The 23,462-nt window shown below is 41.1% G+C and overlaps 1 protein-coding gene across 30 annotated transcripts in view; it reads left to right on the top strand.

Annotated features, from left to right (window-relative positions):
- NRXN1 (neurexin 1) overlaps positions 1–23,462 on the top strand; it is a 1,006,781-nt gene that overhangs the window by 7,839 nt on the left and 975,480 nt on the right. For all 30 annotated transcript variants that reach the window (XM_081854480.1, XM_081854477.1, XM_081854473.1 and 27 more), the window contains exon 2: positions 596–2,246. In XM_081854480.1, the coding sequence (XP_081710606.1) occupies positions 1,508–2,246 (739 nt within the window). In that variant the 5' untranslated portion in view covers positions 596–1,507. The remainder of the gene's footprint in view (positions 1–595; positions 2,247–23,462) is intronic.

The raw sequence follows: 23,462 nt of genomic DNA, 5'->3' as shown, positions 1-23,462 counted from the left end.
ATTCCAAGAAATATTATAGACATAACAAACACAATCCTACTTCTAGCAAGGAATGCAACAACTATGGTAATTCACCGTCTGTTTGGCCTTGTTGTGATCTTGTCCCATTTTCATGAATTTAAGAACACTGGGGGGAAATAAGCAGGTTCACAGCATGCAATAACATCACTGAATGGAGGATAGTAGGCGTAGGTTTATTTCTGTAATGAATTATGTTTGAAGATGCCCAAATGGCTGTAAACATAAGTAACATATTTAAATGCCCCTTTCTGCCATAACAAGCTCTGTACATGAAAAAGGCTTTTCCAATGATTTTTCCAGTCCAAAAAATTACTGCTGCAAACAGACTTGGGCATTTAAAACAGTGACTAATGGAGTTAACTTGAATGGAATTCATCACAAGAAACTCCCCCGCCCCCCCCCCCCCCAGCATAGGGCATAAAGCATGAAGCTTTAGCTTTATTGTAGCAAGAGAGCCTGCACTTGCCTCTGGTTACATTTAAATCTGTGGTTACCCTCACCCTTTTTACAGGCTCGTTTTACTTTTCATTTGTGGTTTTGAAATGTACTTGTCTTTTGTTTTATATCTTCACAGATGGTTTTTTTATTTTGAAAAGAGCACAGCGCAAAACCCCCCAACGATCAAATACCAGGATCTTCATAGTTTGGGCCTTGCTCAAGGAAAACAAAACCCCAAAACAATACAGGAGCTGTGAAGCTTTGCATTTCAAGTAGCTTCTGAGCTTCATGACAGTGTCCGGATTTCAGCTCCATTGGGAATCTCCTCCTGATCTGTTGCATGGTGAGCAGACCATGATCTGATGAGAGGATCAGCCTTGAGAAGACTGGATTGTAATCCGGCAATTGCTTGCAGCGAAAGGTGAGGGAGAATCCTGGGGAAATACAGCTATCGGGTAACATGACTTCTACACACGCTTGGATACTGATTCCTCCATGTGTGCTGGGATATTGATCGAGTCTCAGTGGGCCTGTGGATCTTTGGAGAAGGTTTTCTGGGTGGCTTGTTGGCCTTCTCCCCTCTGAACATCATCCCATCTCCTTTCCAACTTGGTGACATGGGTGTTTGATGGTAAAAATTTCTGCTGACTCTTCCATCCTTAGACATCTCCTTCGAAAGCCAAGCAGATGACCGAATAGCATCTACCAGTGCCTTTTATTTCTAAAGTCATTTTTTTACAGCCCCGTCAAAGTTGCACATTTGCTTGTGCTTGAAAATATTCTCTTTCATTCATTTTGCTTTTTGCTTTTTCGTCTTCTTCTTCTTTTTTTTTGAAGGGAGGAGGGATTTACATATTGGGTGCACCTCCCCTGAGCCTCTCCTACTGGGAGAGGCAACTCCACTATTCCTCCCCAGAACATTAGGAAAGCAAGAGTTAACTTATCTAGTGTGAGGGGTTCCTGGAAAGATTTTACCCTGTCTGCTTCAACCCCCCCCCCACCACTCCCCCCTCCTCTCCCCCCTCTCCCCCACCCCACCCCACGAAGAATGGGGCCTGTGCTCCTCAGGCGTGGAGGTTGCCTCCTATTATGGATGGCCCTTCTCCTGGGATGCTGGGCCGAGCTTGGCAGCAGCCTGGAATTCCCAGGGGCAGAGGGCCAGTGGACTCGTTTCCCTAAATGGAATGCCTGCTGCGAGAGTGAAATGAGCTTCAACATGAAGACCCGCAGTTCCAGTGGCCTGGTCCTTTACTTTGACGACGAGGGCTTCTGTGACTTCTTGGAGTTAATCCTGACGCAAGGCGGGAGGCTCCAGCTCAGCTTCTCCATCTTCTGTGCCGAACCCGCCATCTTGCTCTCCGACATGGCTGTTAACGACAACCTGTGGCACACAGTGGTTGTCCGCCGCAATTTTAAGAACACGACGCTACTAATCGACCAGACTGAGGCTAAGTGGGTGGAAGTGAAATCCAAGCGACGGGACATGACTGTCTTCAGCGGCCTCTTTCTCGGAGGGTTGCCTCCTGAGCTGCGTTCAGCTACTCTAAAAGTAACACTCTCCTCGGTGAAGGACCGGGAGCCCTTCAAGGGTTGGATAACAGATGTAAGGGTCAACTACACACAGTCCTCGCCTGTGGAGAGTCAAGAAGTGCGGCTGGATGACGAACAGAGCCACCTGTGCGCCAGGGATGACGTTTGCCTCAATGGAGGCGTCTGCTCTGTGCTCAATGACCAGGCTGTGTGTGATTGCTCCCAAACTGGCTTTCGCGGGAAGGACTGCAGCGAAGGTAAGAACATGTTTTCACCTTTGCCCTGCCAGCCTCTCCCTCAATGACAGGGAAGGTCAGGAGATGGAGACTGCATGGCTTTTCCTCTGTATGAGTGAATCTCGCAGCTGTGCTTTCCCCTCATCCATCTCATACCTTGAACCTTCGGTTAAATATTCCAGCCCTTCTTCCTCCATCCCTTTGAACAATTATTGTCGCCATATGTTTTGCAACTTTTAAGACAAAATTGAAGATGAGGTGGTGGGTGGTGGTGGGAAAGTCGCCATTTTGGGAACAGGAAGGTTGTGGGCAGTGAGCAATGTGGTGAGCAGAACTTGATCGCATGGAAGGGAATGTGGAGAATTAGGTTTAGAAAAGGAAAGATGGGGAATGGGTAACTTGAAATTATCCTTGATGGGGTTTCTCCCATTAGGAAACGGGCTTTCAAATTCATCCACAACTCCAGTCAGCTGAAGTACTTGATTTTAAACCTGTTTATTCCAAATGAGATTAAATAACTCCAAAAGCAAGTATTTGGCCTTAACAGATTTGTGGATTTGGCTGCTCCTAGTTTGATTATTGTATGAAAGCATGGGAGGAGAGGTGATGGGATTTATTCATTGTATGAGGATAATGGAGAAATTGTGTTTGTTCTTCTTCTTTGGAGGTAGGTTTATTAATATCATCAGATTGCTTGAAGCCATATCAATGATTTATTTGTGCAGCTCCTTAATGGACAAGGAGTATGAATTGCAGTGGATTTATAATTTCATACCAGAATAAATGTCATTTTGCAATAATGGACTTAGCCAGTTCATATGTCTGTCATATGAAGGCTATATGCAGCTGTAGAATTATTTTGACTGGAATATTTCCAGAGGTCAGTATTCAGAACTAGAACTCAGAAGACGGTGAAAGCAAAAGCGACTTGCTTGTATTCTTCCCCCTTTTTCTTTTTTCTTTTTTAAAAACAAACCAAAACAAACCTGCAAACATGTCAGTAACTGAATCCTCATTGTCAGCGCCCATCCCTTTTGGTAACATGGATTAATTAAGTGCGGTTTCATCTGGTCCTTATTTATTTTTTAAAATAAATAATATTTGCATTTCTAATTTTTTGCAGATGTTTTTCTGAAATGGATAGGAAATATTTTTGTTGCATTTGCTGGACATGGAGTGACAGTCAAAGCTGTTATAAATGATAGCATATGAGGAGATAGAATACATGTTTCTGTACACATATAAAAATTAAAGGAAACAATCTTCCTATGGAACGTAGAAATGATTCCAAACTGACAAAGACCAGATGATGGTGCTTGTTGAGTGGCTATATGTCTATAATGACTGAGTAATTTGCCTTTATCACTTTTAATCAAGTTTCACTGGCTGTAGAAAAGAGACATAATTTGTGGGTGTGCTTTTTATTATGTAAACTTCCTTCCTTTGCTGTCCAGTTCTTAGATTTTCAGTCATTTCACATCCTATTAATTTGTCAGCTTTTTATCTTTCATCTTCTCTGTTATTAGCACTGAACATTCAAGCCTTTTTTTATTACATATACTCACAAATGCTGTTGAAACTGTAATAGATCAAATAATATATGTGCTATAAGATCATTGGCTCTTGAGGAAATGCCTTTGTATTGGTGTTATTTGCAAATACTTGGTTTTAATGCAGTATGTGGTCTTAAAGGAGGGCTTAGATGAGTTTAGATGTCCCTGTTTCAGTACACTGACCTAATTCACAATGGTAACTGATTGATAGATTGAGGTTGCAATCCTATGGCAATGACCTGGGAGCAAGTCCCATTAAAACAATTGGAGATTGTTTTTGAGAAGACATGTAGAGGGCTGCATGTGAATCCAGTTAATAGCAGAAATTACAAATGTTGAAATTGTCTGAAACACTATCCATGTTATGAAAACAAGCTAACAAATAAGTTTTTAAGAAACATTGATACAGAAGCAGAAGAACATTAAGAACCAAAAGAAAGGGATGGAAGTATGTCACAACTCCATATTAGAAAGATGAAACAATTGCACCTCCATTAAAATTAAACTCTGATATTGATGCTAGATGCATGTAAATCTCATAAACTATTTCAAAAAAAGTGCAATTAACACATTCAAGTGAAGGAAGAATGGGTGTTTTTTTGATCTAGCCAGCTATTAAGATTTACAGACCTATTCGATCTACATTTATTCAAATCAGTGGGATTTACTCCCAGGTAAGTGTGTGGTGCAGCCTCAGAGGCTCATCACAAGTCTTTAATTACGGCAGTGGCAAAGACTCTTTATCCCAGTTAGAACATCACAGTGTATGCTGATTGCAGGGGGAAATACACTGCTTGCGATGTGCAATACTGCAGCTGATTAAAAAGAAATTCAGACAAAAGACAAGATTCCCAGCCAGTCACAGAGAGCTGTTACTCTCTCAGCCCTTGCATCCTATTTGTTAATGAAAACCATATCAAATAAGGTTGATTGCATAACAGCAATGGGTAGCTCTTTGTATTGATTAATCAAAGGTTTGAATTACTCTGTGATTAGGTTACATTCTTGTGACTAATTAGGGGAAGCAAAAATAAAATAGGAAGGGGACATGTGCAACCTGTTCCCCTCATTAGGCTTAAGACTCACAGCAGCTCTTGCCTATAGCGGTTGTTTCTTCCTCGCCCTTAGTGGCTCTGAGTCTTTGTAGACTTCAAAACTGTCGGTGGGGTTTATTCAGTGGTCAAGAAAAAACACCAACTGAATATGGTGTTCTGTTTGCATAGTGGTGTGTTTTGGATTATTGTATGACGGAGTCATCGTTCACCACCACCATTATTTATAGAAGCGCCTAAAATATACTGGGCACTATTGTACGTCCATAAAAGTTAATCAGAAGACTTTCTGGTCGTTAAACTTCATGGGGTTTTATGATATGCCTGTGTTTCTTGCATAGTCTTGCTTTATAAAGTGGAATAGCATAATGGGAAGAGGATTTGTTAATGAGTTTTCTTTTCACGCCTTAGGTGCTGCTCATTACTGTGCAGATAACTGAGCAGTTGTTTTTTTTTTAAAAGCAAAGATAGCCTGCTATAAATACCGAGTTTACTGTAGCAATATGGGGCGCTGCTACCTTCACGGACCCAACTATTTATATCAGATTCCATAGCTGTTCTTTAATATGTTATTGGTATTCCTATTAGTGATAATATACTTTTAATGGCACTTCCTGAATGTTCACATGCATTGTCTCGTACAAAAAGCATTGCAAGGTAGGTCAGTATTATTTATGTACTGAGACCAGATCAATTTATTTGTTTTAAAGCATGAGTTATAACAGGGCAGGAGAATGACAGGCCAGTCCTCCTCTTCATGTTTACTCAGGATGCCTCGCTGAAATTAATGGAGCTTACTCGCAAATCAGCATACATAAAGTTGCAGCCTGAATGTACACAAGGAACAGAACAGAAAAGCTGACTAACATTAAAAAAGTTGTCACACAATATAGAATTTTAGATTATTGCCCCTATAAAAGCAAACCTGCATTCAGTTTGCAAAATCAGTTTTTTTCTTGCCACCTTTATAGGTAATGTACTTGTATTAGTTGTTTGACAGAAAACATGATTTGGCAAAGTCATCCTGATATCTTGTGCCATGAAACAAGGTCAGATTAAACAAAAAGAACAGGAATAGAATGGGAAATGTAATAGACAATGGGTTTAGGAAGCATACATGCCTTACATTTAAATCACGTGACTTCCCCCAAAGAATCCTGGGAGCTGTAGTTTACCTCTCAGAGAAGTTCAGTGGTACCTCGGGTTAAGAACTTAATTCATTCTTGATGTCCGTTCTTAACCTGAAACTGTTCTTAACCCGAGGTACCACTTTAGCTAATGGGGCTTCCTGCTGCTGCTGCGCCGCCGCTGCACGATTTCTATTCTCATCCTGAAGGAAAGTTCTTAACCCGAGGTACCACTGTACAAATCCCAGTATCCCTAACAGAGTATAGTTTCTAGGATTATTGGTAGGAAGTCAGTTGTTTCAACTGTAGGGTGTGCACACAGTCCTAGGTCTATTTGTGCACTACAAATGTAATGCCTCTATACATAATGAGATTTTAGTTTATTTGCCTTGGACTGTACTAGGAATGGGTTAGAACAAAAGTTCTGTCTGTGTATGTATGTGTGTGTGTGGATATATATATATATATATATGGGATGTGGGTGGCGCTGTGGGTTAAACCACAGAGTCTAGGACTTGCCGATCAGAAGGTTGGCGGTTCGAATCCCCGCGATGGGGTGAGCTCCCGTTGCTCTGTCCCAGCTCCTGCCAACCTAGCAGTTCGAAATCACATCAAAGTGCAAGTAGATAAATAGGTACCGCTCTGGCGGGAAGGTAAATGGTGTTTCCGTGCATTGCTCTCGTTCACCAGAAGCGGCTTAGTCATGCTAGCCACATGACCCGGAAGCTGTCTGCGGACAAACGCCGGCTCCCTTGGCCAATAAAGCAAGATGAGCGCCGCAACCCCAGAGTCGGTTATGACTGGACCTAATGTTGAGGGGTCCCTATGATTTACAGCCCCTTAGATCACAGGAATAACATTTCGATCCCATGTCATGAGCTGGGGGGGGGGGATGCAATCAAGGGGGAAATAAAAACTTCTGAAGAATCGGCATATCATGCTGCCTAACCACATTTCTTATTGTAGATTTAATTAATAGTTTAGCAGCTTTTTTTATTGACTGTGCTCGGGAATAACAAAGGGAACACATCCTCTTCTAGCAGATTTGGACATTTAATGATAATAATAATAATGATAATAATAATAATAGATTTTAAATTTATATCCCACTCATCTTGCTGGGTTTCCCCAGCCACTCTGGGTGGCTTACAACATATATAAAAACACAACAAAGCATCAAAAACAAAAACAACAACAAAACAAAACAAAATATCCTATACAAGCAACAAACAAATCAATCAATAGAAACCAATAATAACAATAACAACAATAAACAGTTTACAGTTATACCCAAATTAAAATAACTGCCAACCCCAACTAAACATTTAACCAACATAAACCCGACAAAAACTAATTAGAGGAACCAAAATTAGAACCATTTAAAACATTTTAGCCCGTTGCACCAACCCAAGAGTTGTTCCGGCAATGGCCCTCTGGCTTCCCAGGAGCCTCTTTTAGGAAGGACACAAAGTGGCTTCAAATCAGTGTGAAGGTAAGTGCAACTATGCATCCTTGAATACAAGGGAATAATACAAAAATGAAATTAAAACAACAGCAACAATGTAATTTTCTTTTTAAAAATGTACTGTGTATTTTGGGTCTATGGACCACAATAAAGTTGTGTGTATGTGTGTGTAAATAAATAAATAAAATACAATGCCATGCATTCCAAATTCTAGCACAGTAGGATGGTGAATTTTTACTGTGGCTATGTTATGTTATTGCTAACATAAAAAATAAGTTAGTGCCAATTCAAAACAAATTGATTTGATTATTTTTTTAAATCCATGAAGAAATATCATTTTGAGGCACTATTTTCATTTAACATACCAAGTATTTCTGAGAGAGGACGGCTGTCCAAAAATATACTTCACTGGCAATCTATAGAGTCACCCCATCCTTCATAATTTATGTCCGTTATTAATAATATATTTCTGATTTCCAGCAATAGAAGGGTTGACTTAAACCTCTGGCCTCAAAGGGGATCCTGGACAGCTCAATATTGCTGATGGAAGGGCAAAAGATAGATGCTTGTCCTAAGGATAGCTAGTGCATTTATGATTGGTCTTGGTGGATAGCTCAGTGAAAAAGGACCAGTAGGAAAGGGGTCAAAAATAAACCTTTGAAGTATGTTGTTGCATCTTTGAAATAATATATACAGCAGAGATGGATATAATAAAGATGGGAAAGGTGTAAAAGCAATCCAAACTTAAAAATCAGCAGTGTGGGGCACCCACTTTTCTTGTGAGGAAAGGTGCTGAGGTGTTGTGTTTTTTGCTACATTATAAAAGGAAATTGTGATTTGAGGGCCCGATCCCCACTTGGTGGAATAAAGACACGTGGACACAGTGTATAAGGTTAATGGGCAAGAAAAGACTACAACTTTATTGATTACAGCATGTGAGGAGGTATTGGCTTAGGCACTGGACCACGGAAGATTTGACTCCACCCACTCAGAGAGGGGTGAGTCTGAAGAGGGGTTAACCACCAGTCGGGGGAGCCTGTTGATGCTAATGCAACTATAAGCTCTCCCCTGATGTCACCGAGGGTCGTTCCATGGCCCCCCGCCACACAGGCATCGGACAGGATCCACGACCGCCGGATTCCTTTAACGGAATACCCAAAATTGAAGGAGTAGGCGATGGCCACACCTTGCCCTTCCACACACCAACAAAACATTCCAATGCCTAACCGTCTAAAAGGAAATACTGGTTTGTGACATGATAAAGATTTGTAAAAGAAAGTAGAGAAAGTAGTTTTGCTCTTTCTCTCACGGTGCTAGAACTTGGGTTCCTCCAGCAAAGCTGATTGGCAGGAGATTCAGGACAGAAAAAAGAAGTCTACCTTCACACAGTGCATATAATTCATTTAGAGAATTCACTAGTTTATATGGTTTTAAAAGGGGGATTAGACAGATTCATGGAGAACAAGCCTATCAGTGGCTAGTCATTCAGTCCTGGATGTAACAGAAATTATGAGAAAATTATTCTTAAGTGGATTCAAATGAACATTACTTCAGAAAAAGTGCAAGAACAGTAAAATCAGAACAGATTGTCAGATAATTTTTAATAAAGAATCCAGCGTGAAATGTAGCAATATCTACCAAGGTTATTTATTAAAAGCTGTAAGTGAAAATAGTCAAATAACTGTTTAACTAAATAAAAAAATTCCTTCCAGTAGCACCTTAAAGACCAACTGAGTTAGTTCTAGGTATGAGCTTTCGTGTGCATGCACACTTCTTCAGATATCTGAAGAAGTGTGGTATCTGAAGAAGTGTTGGTATCTGAAGAAGTGTGCATGCACATGAAAGCTCATACCTAGAACTAACTCAGTTGGTCTTTAAGGTGCTACTGGAAGGAATTTTTTTATTTTGTTTTGACCATGGCAGACCAACACGGCTACCTATCTGTAACTGGAACTGTTTAACTGATAATGCTGTAAAGTATGGCAATATTGAAATATTCTGTGAAATGCAGAAGGCTTACAACTCCATGGAGATTTTTTTAGCTCTTTTTATTTTATTTTCTCTATATTCATAGAGATTGGGTAAAATTGTCTTTATGAACATCCCCCCTCTTTCTCGAAACAGAAAACAATTGCTAATAATTCCTAGTATTACCCTTATGTAAAATTCACCTTTTAAAAATATTGTTGCTCTTACTAATGTGACGCCATTTGTTTTAAAGGTGGCTATAAAGACAAAAGAATAATGGGGGGAAAGTCCTAATATGTTTCAACCATTTACACTTTCCACCATGATATAGAACAATACTTTTTATAATATTGTTTTGCAGGGAGTGTAGCTTTTTAAATAATGCCAGGAACATCCTGCACCAGTGGGTTGAGTTTGAGGAGCCTGTTTGATTAAACGACTTGGAGGCTATCCATGCACCAGACTAGTTATTAAGCTCTGAATTCACCTGAGTGAGTCAAATCAACCCTAGTTACTGTACAACTGCTTCCTGTAACAGGCAGTACACTGAAGAAATAGCCCTTGTGGCCTTGATCCCAGGTATTATGGTTATAAACATGCATTTAATAACAAAACAAAAAAACCACCCTTTATCTTTTTTTTTTCTCTGAATATAATTTTTTTTAAAAAAAAAAAAAATTCCATGAAAAACTCCAATCATACCAGTTTACACATCACATATTTTAGCTTATTGGACCTCCCTCAACTTCTCTGACAATCATTCGTGGTTAAAATCCTATCTTCACATTCCTTAGTTTCAATATTGCCATTAGATACTATATTTCTGTCCTTATTTACTTTCTTACAATATTCCTTATATTTTCACAAAGCTTCTTTAAAGCACACTAGCGTTGTACATTCCTCACATACAGTTTTCAAATACTCTGTAAATTTTCTCCAGTCCTCAAAAAACCTATGATCCTTTTGGAATCTAATTTTCCCAGTTAATTTGTCCAGTTCTGCATAATCTGTTAATTTTGTTCTCCATTCTTCCAAAGTCGGTACTTCTTCCTGTTTCCATTTTTGGGCCAACAATGTTCTTGCTGCTGTTATTGCATACTGAAAAAGTTTACAGTCTCTCCTATTTATGTCCGTTCTTGTTATTCCCAGCAGGAAGGTTTCTGGTTTCTTAACAAAGCTATATTTTAGCATTTTCTTTAGTTCGTTATATATCATCTCCCAGAACCCCCTTACTTTCTTACAATCCCACCACATATGCATAAATGTACCTTCTTTCTCATTACATTTCCAACATTTATTGCAAGTTTTGTACATTTTTGCTAATTTTACTGGTGTCATATACCATCTATATGCCATCTTCATAACATTTTCTTTTAATGTGATACATGCTGTAAACTTCAGGTTTTCATTCCATATTCTTTGCCAATCATCCATTTCTATGTTATATCCTAAATCTTTGGCCCATTGAATCATGACCACTTTTACTTCCTCATCCATTGTATGCCATTCCAACAAAATTTTATACATTTTGGAAATTATCTTACAATCATTATTGACAATTTCTGTTTGAAATTTTGAGTCTTTTTCTTTATACCCTTTTTCTTTCACATCCTTTTTAAACATTTCATAATGCCAGTCATAAACATGTTCTTTTACTTGTTCGTATGGTTTCAATCTCCACTTCCCCCCTTCCTTCACCACCAAATCTCCATAGGTAATCCAATCACTTCTCATATTGGTTTTTTTGACACCTATAACCTCTAATGGGGATAACCAATGTGGAACCCCCATTTCTAATATGTTTTTGTATCTGTCCCAAACTTCCAATAGCGATCTCCGGAAGATATGGTTTTCAAATGATTTGTAACCCTTTTTCTTTTCTTTCCAAAGGTGCGCATGCCATCCAAATCTGTTGTCAAATCCTTCCAAATCCAGGAGCTTTGTATTTTTAAGTTTAATCCATTCTTTTATCCAGCAAAGACATGATGCTTCATAGTATAACTTCAAATCTGGCAGGGCAAAGCCTCCTCTTTCTTTTGCATCTGTTAGTAGTTTATATTTAATTCTCGGCTTTTTGCCCTGCCAGATATATCTTGAGATCATCCTTTGCCATTCTTTAAATATCGCCGCCCCTTTTAATATTGGTATCATCTGAAATAGGAATAACATCTTTGGTAGCACTGACATCTTGATCATTGAAATTCTCCCCCAGAGGGATAATTTTAGTCTTCTCCATACCTCCAGGTCTCCACCCTTTATCTTTTGGCATAGTGATACCTATCAACAGTAGTTTTTAAATATAGTTACACTTTGCTGTATGGAGTTTTACATTTCTTTAAATGCCCAATAATGTTACACTTGCCATCTTATGCCTCTGCAATACAGATAGGCCCATAACCTTTATAGGTCATTTTATACCTGGGATATTTCTCACAGCATAAAATAGACTGAACCTTAAGAAGCCACCATACACAAAGCCAAACCATTGTTCCCTGTTGTCTTCTCAGACTGGCAGTGGCTCCCCGAGGTCTTCTTGCTTTCTGTAGCTGTTTGACAGGAGATGCCAGGGGCTGAATCCAGGACTTCTGCCCCCCCGCCAAATCATATTCCTTCTAATACTGATCTGGTGGCAAGTGCCAAAAGAAATGGAAACAAAAAGTGGCAACTGAGAAACAAGAGGGAGATGTCAGTGTGTTTTACCAAAGGATGAACCCCCCCCCAAACAACCTCCCAACTTTTTAAAAAAGTAAGGGGGCATAAGAAAGTCAAACAATCAGCCGTTAAGGACTGGGCATGCTCAGTTTCTATGGGATGTTGTGCTTCAGTTGGAAAGCAAAAAGCAAAATGAAGCTAGGGTGGTGATGAAATGGTGAATTGCTAAATTGTAGCAAACTAAGGTGGTTGGGTTGTGGGCAAAACTGAGCTACACACACTGATAAATGCTAAATGATGCTGATGCCAGCTGTAAAAATGTAAAGGGACCCCTGACCATTACGTCCAGTCGTGACCGACTCTGGGGTTGCAGCGCTCATCTCGCTTTATTGGCTGAGGGAGCCGGCATACAGCTTCCGGGTCATGTGGCCAGCATGAGTAAGCTGCTTCTGGCGAACCAGAGCATCGCATGGAAATGCCGTTTACCTTCCCACTGGAGCGGTACCTATTTATCTACTTGCACTTTGACGTGCTTTTGAACTGCTAGGTGGGCAGGAGCAGGGACCGAGCAACAGGGGCTCACCCCGTCGTGGGGATTCGAACCGCCAACCTTCTGATTGGCAAGTCCTAGGCTCTGTGGTTTAGCCCACAGAGCCACCCGCATCCCTAATGCCAGCTGTAGACAATAACTTACTTCAGGCTAAGTGAGCTCTTCAAACATCCTGGACTGCGGGATACAAAAATATTGAGAACAGCACAAATTCAGAATCAGTATTGTTGGAGCCACTCTCTCTGGACTTTCGGACTTCAAGCCATGTATGGGGAAAGGTTAGCAAAGATGAAAAAGCTCCAAGGAATGGAAAGGAGCTATTTTAGCATCTCCTGGACCCATAACTTTTTATGAACATTACCGGGAAGAACGACGTCTATATAATATAAGCCTTAATAATTTAGGAGTTTTTGTGGAGGACTAGGTAAAAATATCTTCAGTATTCATTCCAAAACCATGTGGACATAAGTGGGGGTGTTGCAGAACCAGACATTATCTGCTGTTCCGTAGAGTGCTGATTCAATGAAGACGGAACCTTAGAAAAATGACCAAATTAAACTTTAGGCTGAAATAGGGATTTTCAGAACAGTTTGTTTCTAAGTTTCTCAGTTTTAGTGGATCCATCAGCACCAACCAGGTGAACAGGCAAAGCCATCATTTCAGCACTAAACAGACTTCCCACCCAGCCAGGTGTCATTGATGAGTCCTGCCTTTCAGTGCTGTCATTGCTGCATATCTCATCTATATACTAGTTGTTGTTTAGTTGTTTAGTTGTGTCCGACTCTTCGTGACCCCATGGACCAGTGCATGCCAGGCACTCCTGTCTTCCACTGCCTCCTGCAGTTTGGTCAAACTCATGCTGGTAGCTTCGACTATACAGTGGTACCTCGGGTTAAGTACTTAATTCATTCCGGAGGTCCATACTTAACCTGAAACTGTTCTTAACCTGAAGCACCACTTTAGCTAATGGGGCCTCCTGCTGCTGCCGCGCTGCCGGAGCAAGATTTCTGTTCTCATAATGAAGCAAAGTTCTTAACCTGAAGCACTACTTGTGGCTTAGCGGAGTCTGTAACCTGAAGCGTATGTAACCTGAAGCGTATGTAACCCGAGGTACCACTGTATACTAGTACTGTTGGCCATATTCATGGTGCTGAAGAAGGGCTTTTTAAAATCAAAGACACTCCACTTTTGCTATGGCTTGGGTGGATGTCATAGATAGATAAATGTTATTAGTGACATGGGATGTGGGTGGCTCTGTGGTCTAAACCACTGAGACTCTTGGGCTTGCTGATTGGAAGGTTAGTGGTTCGAATCCCCATGACGGAGTGAGCTCCCGTTGCTCTGTCCCAGTTCCTGCCAACCTAGCAGTTCAAAAGCATACCAGTGCAAGTAGAAAAATGGGTACTGCTGCGGTGGGAAGGTAAATGGCATTTCCGTGCACTCTGGCACTCGTCATGGTCTTCCATGCGCCAGTAGCCGTTTGGTCATGCTGGCCACATGACATGGAAAGCTGTCTGTGGACAAACGCTGGCTCCCTCAGCCTGAAAGCGAGATGAGAGCCGCAACCCCATAGACAACTTTGACTGGACTTAACTGCCCAGGGGTCCTTTAGCTTTTACCATTTATTAGGAACACGTAGGCCCAAATTTGTCCATTCACTTTCAGCTCACAGCTGTTGTGTAAACTCCCCCATCCCACTTAAAGGTTTTATGTTAGGAAGTAGAAAACCACTGGATAGCATAGTGCCAGGGATGTAATTACAGCAAAGGGAGCAAGCTGCCTGGCAGAATCTAGAATTTATGTTGGGTTTTCAAATAATCTCCCTTTTTTTTTTTTACTTTAAATGGCAGCCTCTGAAATGTATCTTAATATTAAGCCCTGAGGCAGGGAACCAGCATGTATTATGAATATATCTGTGAATGTGATATTTTAAAGTTATAATTTCCCCTCTGAATTCAAGACCTAAGGGATTGAAAGAGCTGGACATTTAAGTATGGACCCTCAAGTTTTCAGAGGAGCAGGACTGAAACTTGAAAACATTTAGGATCATTTTAAGCCAGTTCTGTTTAATGCACGGATGTTCTCTGAGATGCATAGTTTTGACACTGTTGGGGAATATGCACTGCATTGTGGATAAACTCAGTATAGTGGTACCTCAGGTTAAGTACTTAATTCGTTCCGGAGGTCTGTTCTTAACCTGAAACTGTTCTTAACCTGAAGCACCACTTTAGCTAATGGTGCCTCCTGCTGCTGCTGTGCCGCCGGAGCATGATTTCTGTTCTCATCCTGAAGCAAAGTTCTTAACCTGAAGCACTATTTCTGGGTTAGTGGAGTCTGTAACCTGAGGTACCTCTGTACTGGCAACTGGAGGAAGAAACACATTTGATTTTTATTAGCCCTTGCTTGCAGCCTTAGGCAGGCAGAATTGTTCATTTTGTAGAATAAGTCTAATGATCCCGGGGCTAAAATGAAGGCTTGTAGAAAATTTAAGATTTGCTGAATGTCAAATTCTTGTTGAAGAGATTGCAATTTGATAGTGATACATTTCCCACATTATGCCCAGGCCCACCCCTAGGATAAAGAGTGCCGATAATAAAAAAGGAGTAGTAGATTTTGGGATCATCACCAGTAGCCTAATTTATTTTGTAATATTTATAGACCTTTTCTCAAAATTTAATTTACAAAGCGGTGCATTTGGAATAATAATAATTATAGTTAAGGTACACTGATTTAAAAATATATACAGTGAGAATTATGTCCATATCGCTACAGGCATCTCAGTAAACTTGCATCTTGCATCAAAATAATATTGTGGCCAGAATAAAAGAAATGCAAGGCATGGGCATATGCAACTGTTCTCAGCTCCTAGCAGCCCCAGCCAACGTGGTCAATGGTCAGGAAGTTCTAGGTGGTCTTTGGTAACATGGTGCCTCGAGCAAGGGCAACATTTGGTTCTTCCCCTATTTCTTATTTTCACAACAGTTCATTTAGGTACAGTTTACTCATATACTGACCTGTATAAATACATTGTTGTTGTTTCGTCATTTAGTCGTGTCCGACTCTTCGTGACCCCATGGACCAGAGCACGCCAGGCACTCCTGTCTTCCACTGCCTCTCGCAGTTTAGTCAAACTCATGCTGGTAGCTTCGAGAACACTGTCCAACCATCTCGTCCTCTGTTGTCCCCTTCTCCTTGTGCCCTCCATCTTTCCCAACATCAGGGTCTTTTCCAGGGAGTCTTCTCTTCTCATGAGGTGGCCAAAATATTGGAGCCTCAGCTTCAGGATCTGTCCTTCCAGTGAGCACTCAGGGCTGATTTCCTTCAGAATGGATCGGTTTGATCTTCTTGCAGTCCATGGGACTCTCAAGAGTCTCCTCCAGCACCATAATTCAAAAGCATCAATTCTTCGGCAATCAGCCTTCTTTATGGTCCATAAATAATACATAAATATATGCATTATTATTATTATTAATTATAAATCTGGTGCTGAGCAGCAATATCTGGAGGGCACTGTGTTGACTACCCTTTTTCTCCGGTGATTAAAAATAGGCAAACTATTTGTAGATCACACTGGATTGGCTCCAAATTAAGCAAAGCTATTAAGTACAGTAATAATGAAATATAATGATTTAAAAAGGCAAATTATTGAATAATTTGGAAATACTGATGAAGATGGAGCATCAATTGTTCACACATTTCCCAGTGTAGTTACTATAAAAAGAGAAAACTATGACAATCTAGGCCTGTTTCTTCACTTTGTACCAAACTGGGGGACCTGTGGCCCTCCTGATGTTGTTCAGCTCCCATCCACCTCAGCCAACATCACCAATGGCCAGGGGTGATTGGAGCTGAAGTCCAGCTACATCAGGTTACAGCTTCCTGAAAGGACCTACAAAGTGTACAACATATTGGTGACTAAATATTGAAACTAATGAAGATGAGTGGGTTAGAAATGAAACAGAAAAAGGAAATGGTTTAAACTAGAGAAGCTCCAGAATTTCTCTTGAACTGAAATTTGCAGTGAAATAATCTAATAATTCCTTCCTGGCAAAATAAATCTGCATGCATACAAATTTCAGTACTCATTTCTTATGTGTTTCCCAGATCCAGCTGTGGAGGGAGGGAATGCATATTTCTATATGCATATGAATGCAATTTCTGGTCTATGCGTACATACACCCAATTTGTGTGCCATTCTGAATGTGATCTGCTCAACTGAGCTTAGCTTGCTGATGCAGATGCTCTGTACCCAGTAGTCAGAAACATCCATTTGCTTGCTGGCCTTGCACGTACGCACCAATACACACCCCCTTGCCTTGGCATGTGCTTCAGCGTTTTGAGGTTGCACTCCAGATTCCCCAATGCCCACTTTCTGCAGTTCCTATGTACTTGATAAAATATAATTTAGGACAGAGTGGAATATTGTAGGGTACTGTAGGCAACAGCTGTTTTGTTGACAGGTATCAATGGTTCAACCCCAAGATAACGAGTTGCTTTGCAAACTGATGGCATGGTATAAAACTTGCCATCTATTTGTGTTTCATATGGGGAAGGGCTATAGCTGATTGGTGAAGCATGCTAAAGATCCCTGACGTCTCTTGTGCTACCTGAAACCCTGCAATGTTCCTGCCCATCAGTGGACACCAGTGTTTCCCAAACTTGGGTCTCCAGCTGTTGTTAGACTACAACTCCCATCACCCCTAGCTAGCAGGACCAGCAGTCAGGGATGATGGGAGTTGTAGTCCAACAACAGCTGGAGACCTAGGTTTGGGAAGCACTGGTAGAGCTGGGATTGGGGGCAGTGTCTTATGGCAACCAGCCACCCACCAGTTTCCAAGTGAAAGTCATTTCCCATTGAAATGGCACTCACATTACATGCTTTCCAGTGCAGAAAGGGAAAAGACATGAGCATTCTGTTGATTGGGCATAGCAGAGAGTTCTCGTTTTACTTAAAAGCGGAGAAACTTGACTCTAGTCATTTTTTCTACTCTAGTGGCAATGCCTTCCTGTAATTAAGAGTACATGTAAGGCCATTACAGAGAGCAGTTCACATTACAGTGTTGCAAATGGAGATCTGTATAGCAAACAGGATGTTTCCAGATTAACTCTTCAATCTCTATAAGAACTTAACATTATCTTCGCTTTTCTCCTTACATGCTTTGAAATGTGTGCATATTTTAATTGCAAGGGTCTTGTTCTTACCCCGTAAATCAGACATAAATGGCTGGGTGACATGACACATCCTCAATTTTACAGTCCCATTTACTGCAAAATAGGCAGAGGGAATCCAGTGATTTTAGGGCAGATTTTTTGGAGTTAGTAGTAGATTTACCAGAGCTCTTCAAAACTCCATCGAGCTCATAGCACTGTTTTGAATTTCCAGAATGCCCCATTTGTGACACAAACTATTGTCCCCATTGGGAACTACCTTTCTTTTTTGCTTCCAGTGCCCTAGAAAATCATGCCAATCCCTAAAATGTAAAAACAAAACAAATTCCTTCCAGTAGCACCTTAAAGACCAACTAAGTCAGTTCTTGGTATGAGCTTTCGTGTGCATGCACACTTCTTCAGATACACAGAAGAAGTGTGTATCTGAAGAAGTGTGCATGCACACGAAAGCTCATACCAAGAACTGACTTAGTTGGTCTTTAAGGTGCTACTGGAAGGAATTTGTTTTGTTTTGACTATGGCAGACCAACACGGCTACCTATCTGTAACCTAAAATGTAAAATAGCCTTTTTTGCCAGTAAGTTTCTCCCCGTGCACACACTTAAAAATTGGGCTACACTTTCATCCTTTGAGAGCTTAGCACAGCACTAGACACTTCTGTTGAAATAATTTCAAGTTAAATATTCTACATATACGAGGTTAAAGCATGACAACTTTGTGCATATTGTGTTAGTGTGCATGCAAAAGCATACAGATGGAACATCCTGGACATTTCACACAGTGCAGAATGCAATCTAAATACAGTCAAGATTTCTGAGTAACATTTTTAAATGATAGTAGCAACTTGAAAGGCAGTGTTATCCTACAACTACTTTCCCTTTCCTCTGTTCATTCTTATGAGCATTGAAAAATTTTGTATTATGTCAAAATACAATTGACATAAGAGTTGTTGTTGTTGTTGTTGTTGTTGTTGTTGTTGTTGTTGTTGTTGTTACAGTCATACCTTGGGTTACAGATGTTTCAGGTTGCGTTTTTTTGGGTTACGGACCGCAAAAACTTGAAAGTACCGGAACGAGTTTCTTCTGGGTTTCGGCAGTTGCACATGCCCAGAAGCAATAATCACACTTTGTGCATGTGCAGAAGTGCCGAATCGCAACCCGTGCGTGCGCAGATGCGCCGCTGTGGGTTGCGAACGTGCATCCCGCCCAGATCACGTTCGCAACCCAAGTGTCCACTGTATTATTATTATTATTATTATTATTATCTTTTTCACATTTAATATTTTATTGCAAACTTAGCAAAATAGAAGAAAACCAAAGAATACAAAATGTCCGCTGTAAAGCACCACAGCCTGGAAGGATAAAAGTACAAAGATACAGCACAGCTCCAAAGGAATAATAAAGTATTGACTCTTACCAAAGAGGCATCTAGGGGAGCATGAGCAGTTCTGTTGCACCAGGTGTGGAGCTTCTGGGGTTCCGCAGCATGTGCCAGGACTATAATGTCCAATAGAGGGCAAGAGTTGGGGTCTCCAGATTCTGACGTTGCACAGGGCGCCACTGAAATCTGAGACGCAAAGGTCCGCCATTGCTCATACAAAGATTTGCCTTCTCAAGTAACAAAGATATGTAGAAATGAAAGTTTTCCCCACCTGTGAATTCCATTATTATTGAGGATAAAGGTTCTATAAAGTTTCAAATGAGCCAGTATTAGATGAACACCCCTCCTTTGAAATGAAATACAGTAACATGGAAATGAGTGCTAAACACGCACCACTTCCCATTGGTTTTCCAAAATGGCTTTTGCATAACATGAAAAGCTTTTTTTTAAAAATGCAGAAATTAGCAATTAGGGAAACATGGGGGAAATGAAATAAACTGCTGTGTGAATGCAGCTGCATTCCCTCCCCCCCCAAAAAAAAAATCCGGAAAGGCCTTCAGATTATTATCACCTTAAAAAAACCCACTGTAACAACAACAACAACAACTGGATTGTGAGCATCAGGAGATATAGAATATTAATGTGACTTTAATTCTACTTCTGGATTTTAAGAACTGGTATTGCAATTATGTTGCAAACAAACACTTAAAAACTGCTGAGAAATTCAAATTGGACCCCCACACCATCTGATCCTAGCAGGGGTCCTTCTCACTTATTCAAATGTGCAGTTCCTAAATGGAAGCCATATTTGTTTCCTTGTCTTGATCTGTACAGATTTTTGTTATCATTAATTACTGGTCTCTTGCCACAACTTGTTCAGAAATAGGCAATGCTATTTTCTGCTGAACGCCTTTCCCATTGCAAGAATACAATGCACATAGGATCTAAAATTGCCTGCTTCTCAAAGGAAGCCTGTCTATAGCATTTCACTCATGCATTGCAATTGATTTTCACGCTCCTTTTGCTGTTTTCAGATGCTTATCTGATGCACAAAATTTCAAAATCTAGCCTTGAAATGGCTAGTGAAATCCCTTCTTCAAAATACAGTTGACAGGGAACCAGGCAGAGGGCCTTCTCGGTAGTGGCGCCCTCCATTTGGATCCCTTCCAGTCGGGATTCAGGCCTCATCATGGGACTGAAACTGCCTTGGTCGCACTGGTTGATGATCTCCGGCGGGACAGGGACAAAGGTGAGAGCTGTTTCCTAGTTCTGCTGGATCTCTCAGCGGCGTTTGATACCATCAACCATAACATCCTTCTGGACCGTCTGGAGGGGCTGGGAGCTGGGGGCACTGTCATACAGTGGTTCCGCTCCTTCCTCCTGGGCCGTGTTCAGAAAGTGGTGGTGGGGGATGAGTGTTCAGACCCCTGGGCTCTCACTTGTGGGGTGCCTCAGGGTTCTGTCCTCTCCCCCATGCTTTTCAACATCTACATGCAGCCGCTGGGAGAGATCATCAGGGGGTTTGGGCTGGGTGTTCATCAGTATGCGGATGATACCCAGCTCTACCTCTCTTTCAAATCAGAACCAGTGAAGGCGGTGACGGTCCTGTGTGAGTGTCTGGAGGCGGTTGGAGGATGGATGGTGGCTAACAGATTGAGATTGAATCCTGACAAGATAGAAGTACTGTTTCTGGGGGACAGGAGGCGGGCAGGTGTGGAGGACTCCCTGTCCTGAATGGGGTACCTGTGCCCCTGAAGGACCAGGTGCGCAGCCTGGGAGTCATTTTGGACTCACAGCTGTCCATGGAGGCACAGGTTAAATCCGTGTCCAGGGCAGCTGTGTACCAGCTCCATCTGGTACGCAGGCTGAGACCCTATCTGCCTGTGGACTGCCTCACCAGAGTAGTGCATGCTCTGGTTATCTCCCGCTTGGACTACTGCAATGCACTCTACGTGGGGCTACCTTTGAAGGTGACCCGGAAACTACAACTAATCCAGAACGCAGCAGCCAGACTGGTGACTGGGAGCGGCCGCCGAGACCATATAACACCGGTCTTGAAAGACCTACATTGGCTCCCAGTACGTTTCCGAGCACAATTCAAAGTGTTGGTGCTGACCTTTAAAGCCCTAAACGGCCTCGGTCCAGTATACCTGAAGGAGCGTCTCCACCCCCATCGTTCTGCCCGGACGCTGAGGTCCAGCACCGAGGGCCTTCTGGCGGTTCCCTCACTGCGAGAAGTCAAGTTACAGGGAATCAGGCAGAGGGCCTTTTCGGTGGTGGCGCCCTCCCTGTGGAATGCCCTCCCATCAGATGTCAAAGAGAACAACAACTACCAGACTTTTAGAAGACATCTGAAGGCAGCCCTGTTTAGGGAAGCTTTTAATGTTTGATGTATCATAGTATTTTAATATTCTTTTGGAAGCTGCCCAGAGTGGCTGGGGAGGCCCAGCCAGATGGGCGGGGTATAAATAATAAATTATTATTATTATTATTATTATTATTATTATTATTATTATTAGAGCTCAGATACGTAAGGTGTCAGTGTTGTGTTGTGCACTCACTCACACAGAGACATCCTAAGAATGCTGTTAGAAGGAATAAGGTTGGCTATATTGATATTATATATGATATGTGTCTCAAAATGTATATATTTGAGGTTCGGTATTCTTTGCCTGCTTTGTTTAGAGGCGCAAAAATATGTTTCCGGGATGGATTAAATGAAAAGTTCTAGAAATAAGAAAGGAGCCATCCAAGATCATTTGAAGACTACACTGTAAAACTATAAAGCAAATTGCTTGTTTAAAATTGTTAAATTATTTCATTCTACTGGAATGCCCATTATTATGTTGGACACAGTTTGTGGGTATTGCCTTGCCTATATATTATGACATGTGTTTGTGTGTGTGTGTGTGTGAGAGAGAGAGAGAGAGAGAGGTTTCATTCCTGAATTTTACAAGGAGCTTTGCATTTGTGCATGTTTGTGTGTTCTAGTGTGTCTCTGTGCTCTTTGCACATAGATACAAATAGCACCTCCCTTCAAAACCATTGTTGGTGCCCTTCCCAATATAGAGTGTTATTTTTATATAATAGTCCCAGTCTTGTTGATCCTAACAGCCATTATAGAGCTTTGTGTGTAAAAGCGAGGTAAAAAAATACATGGTATTCAGACCAAACCCTCCCAGGTACATAGTCAGGCAGAAAACATTGCTACAAGATGAACTGCATCTTAGGTGAACAGATATGGCTGACCATAATTACAGATGCTATAAAAAGTGCTGTTGTGATATTGGAAATTACTGGTAGCCATATTTTCCCTCAGTAATTCATGCAGACTTTATAATTAAGAGAGCGCCTCTTGATATGAGGCGCTTCTGCACACATTTATTGAGATAAAGGAGGAAGGACCAAATATTCTATGTAGGGGAAGTATAATCAGCTCTAGGTAGGAGCAAGGCTAGGCTCCAGGGCCCTGGATTAAATTTTCCAAAAAGTGTCACCTTTTTAACCAGCAGAAAGAGGCACCGGGTGCATCTTTAAAGGATTTCAAGCAATAATATGCCAAGTGTTTTTAGTTCATCTCCTTGTCTTCCACTGCTTGAAACTGGTTATTGTTGTTTCAGATTTTAGGCTGCTCTGCTATAAGCTGCCTTTAGTGTGTACACTCAGGTGGGAAATAAATAACAGAATAAATAGCTGTCCTCACCTCTTTCACATTTTGCAGTTGTCTACATGGAGTGCATTTCTGAGGAAGGCTTAGGACTGCTTTGGTGTATAAGACAGCATGTTGTGTGAACCATCTCCACAAGGAATGTGCAACATTAAAAATATTGCTTTTCAGAAGCATGAATGAACCATTTGTTGACTTATGATAAAAGGATGTCTAATTGTTCTCCCATAAACTCCTAGCTCTCCTTTTTGTTGCTGTGATTGTCATCGTATTTTTAAAAAATCATCTGCCTTTCATAACGCTTCTGCCTTTATCGTGCTGTGCTGAGGAAACCCTGGGTGAGTGATAGTAGGTAATGTAATAAGAGTAACAGCTGATACCATTTTATCAATCAATATGCTTCGGAAAGTAATATAATGTGAGCCATTAATTCCTCATCCTGCACTTTCTTTATTTTTGCAGCAGGCTGGCAAACAGGAGGCCCTGGGTATCACTTCATTTTTGTTTGTTTTCGTTTCTGTTTTCCTTTGCTGTCCAATGTGCTTGCAGTCTTCTGTGATAATTTCAGATTTGGGAGCATGCAATTCCTATTGTACCTAGAAACAAATTTTCTCATTTGCTTCTTCTGTGTGACAGTCTCTGCTCTGTGCTGCA

The sequence above is a fragment of the Podarcis erhardii genome (assembly GCF_964252035.2).
Source record: "Podarcis erhardii genome assembly, chromosome: 3".
Classification (NCBI taxonomy): Eukaryota; Metazoa; Chordata; class Lepidosauria; order Squamata; family Lacertidae; genus Podarcis; species Podarcis erhardii.
Note: the sequence above shows the minus strand (reverse complement) of the source record. Positions and strands in the feature narration are given on the sequence as shown.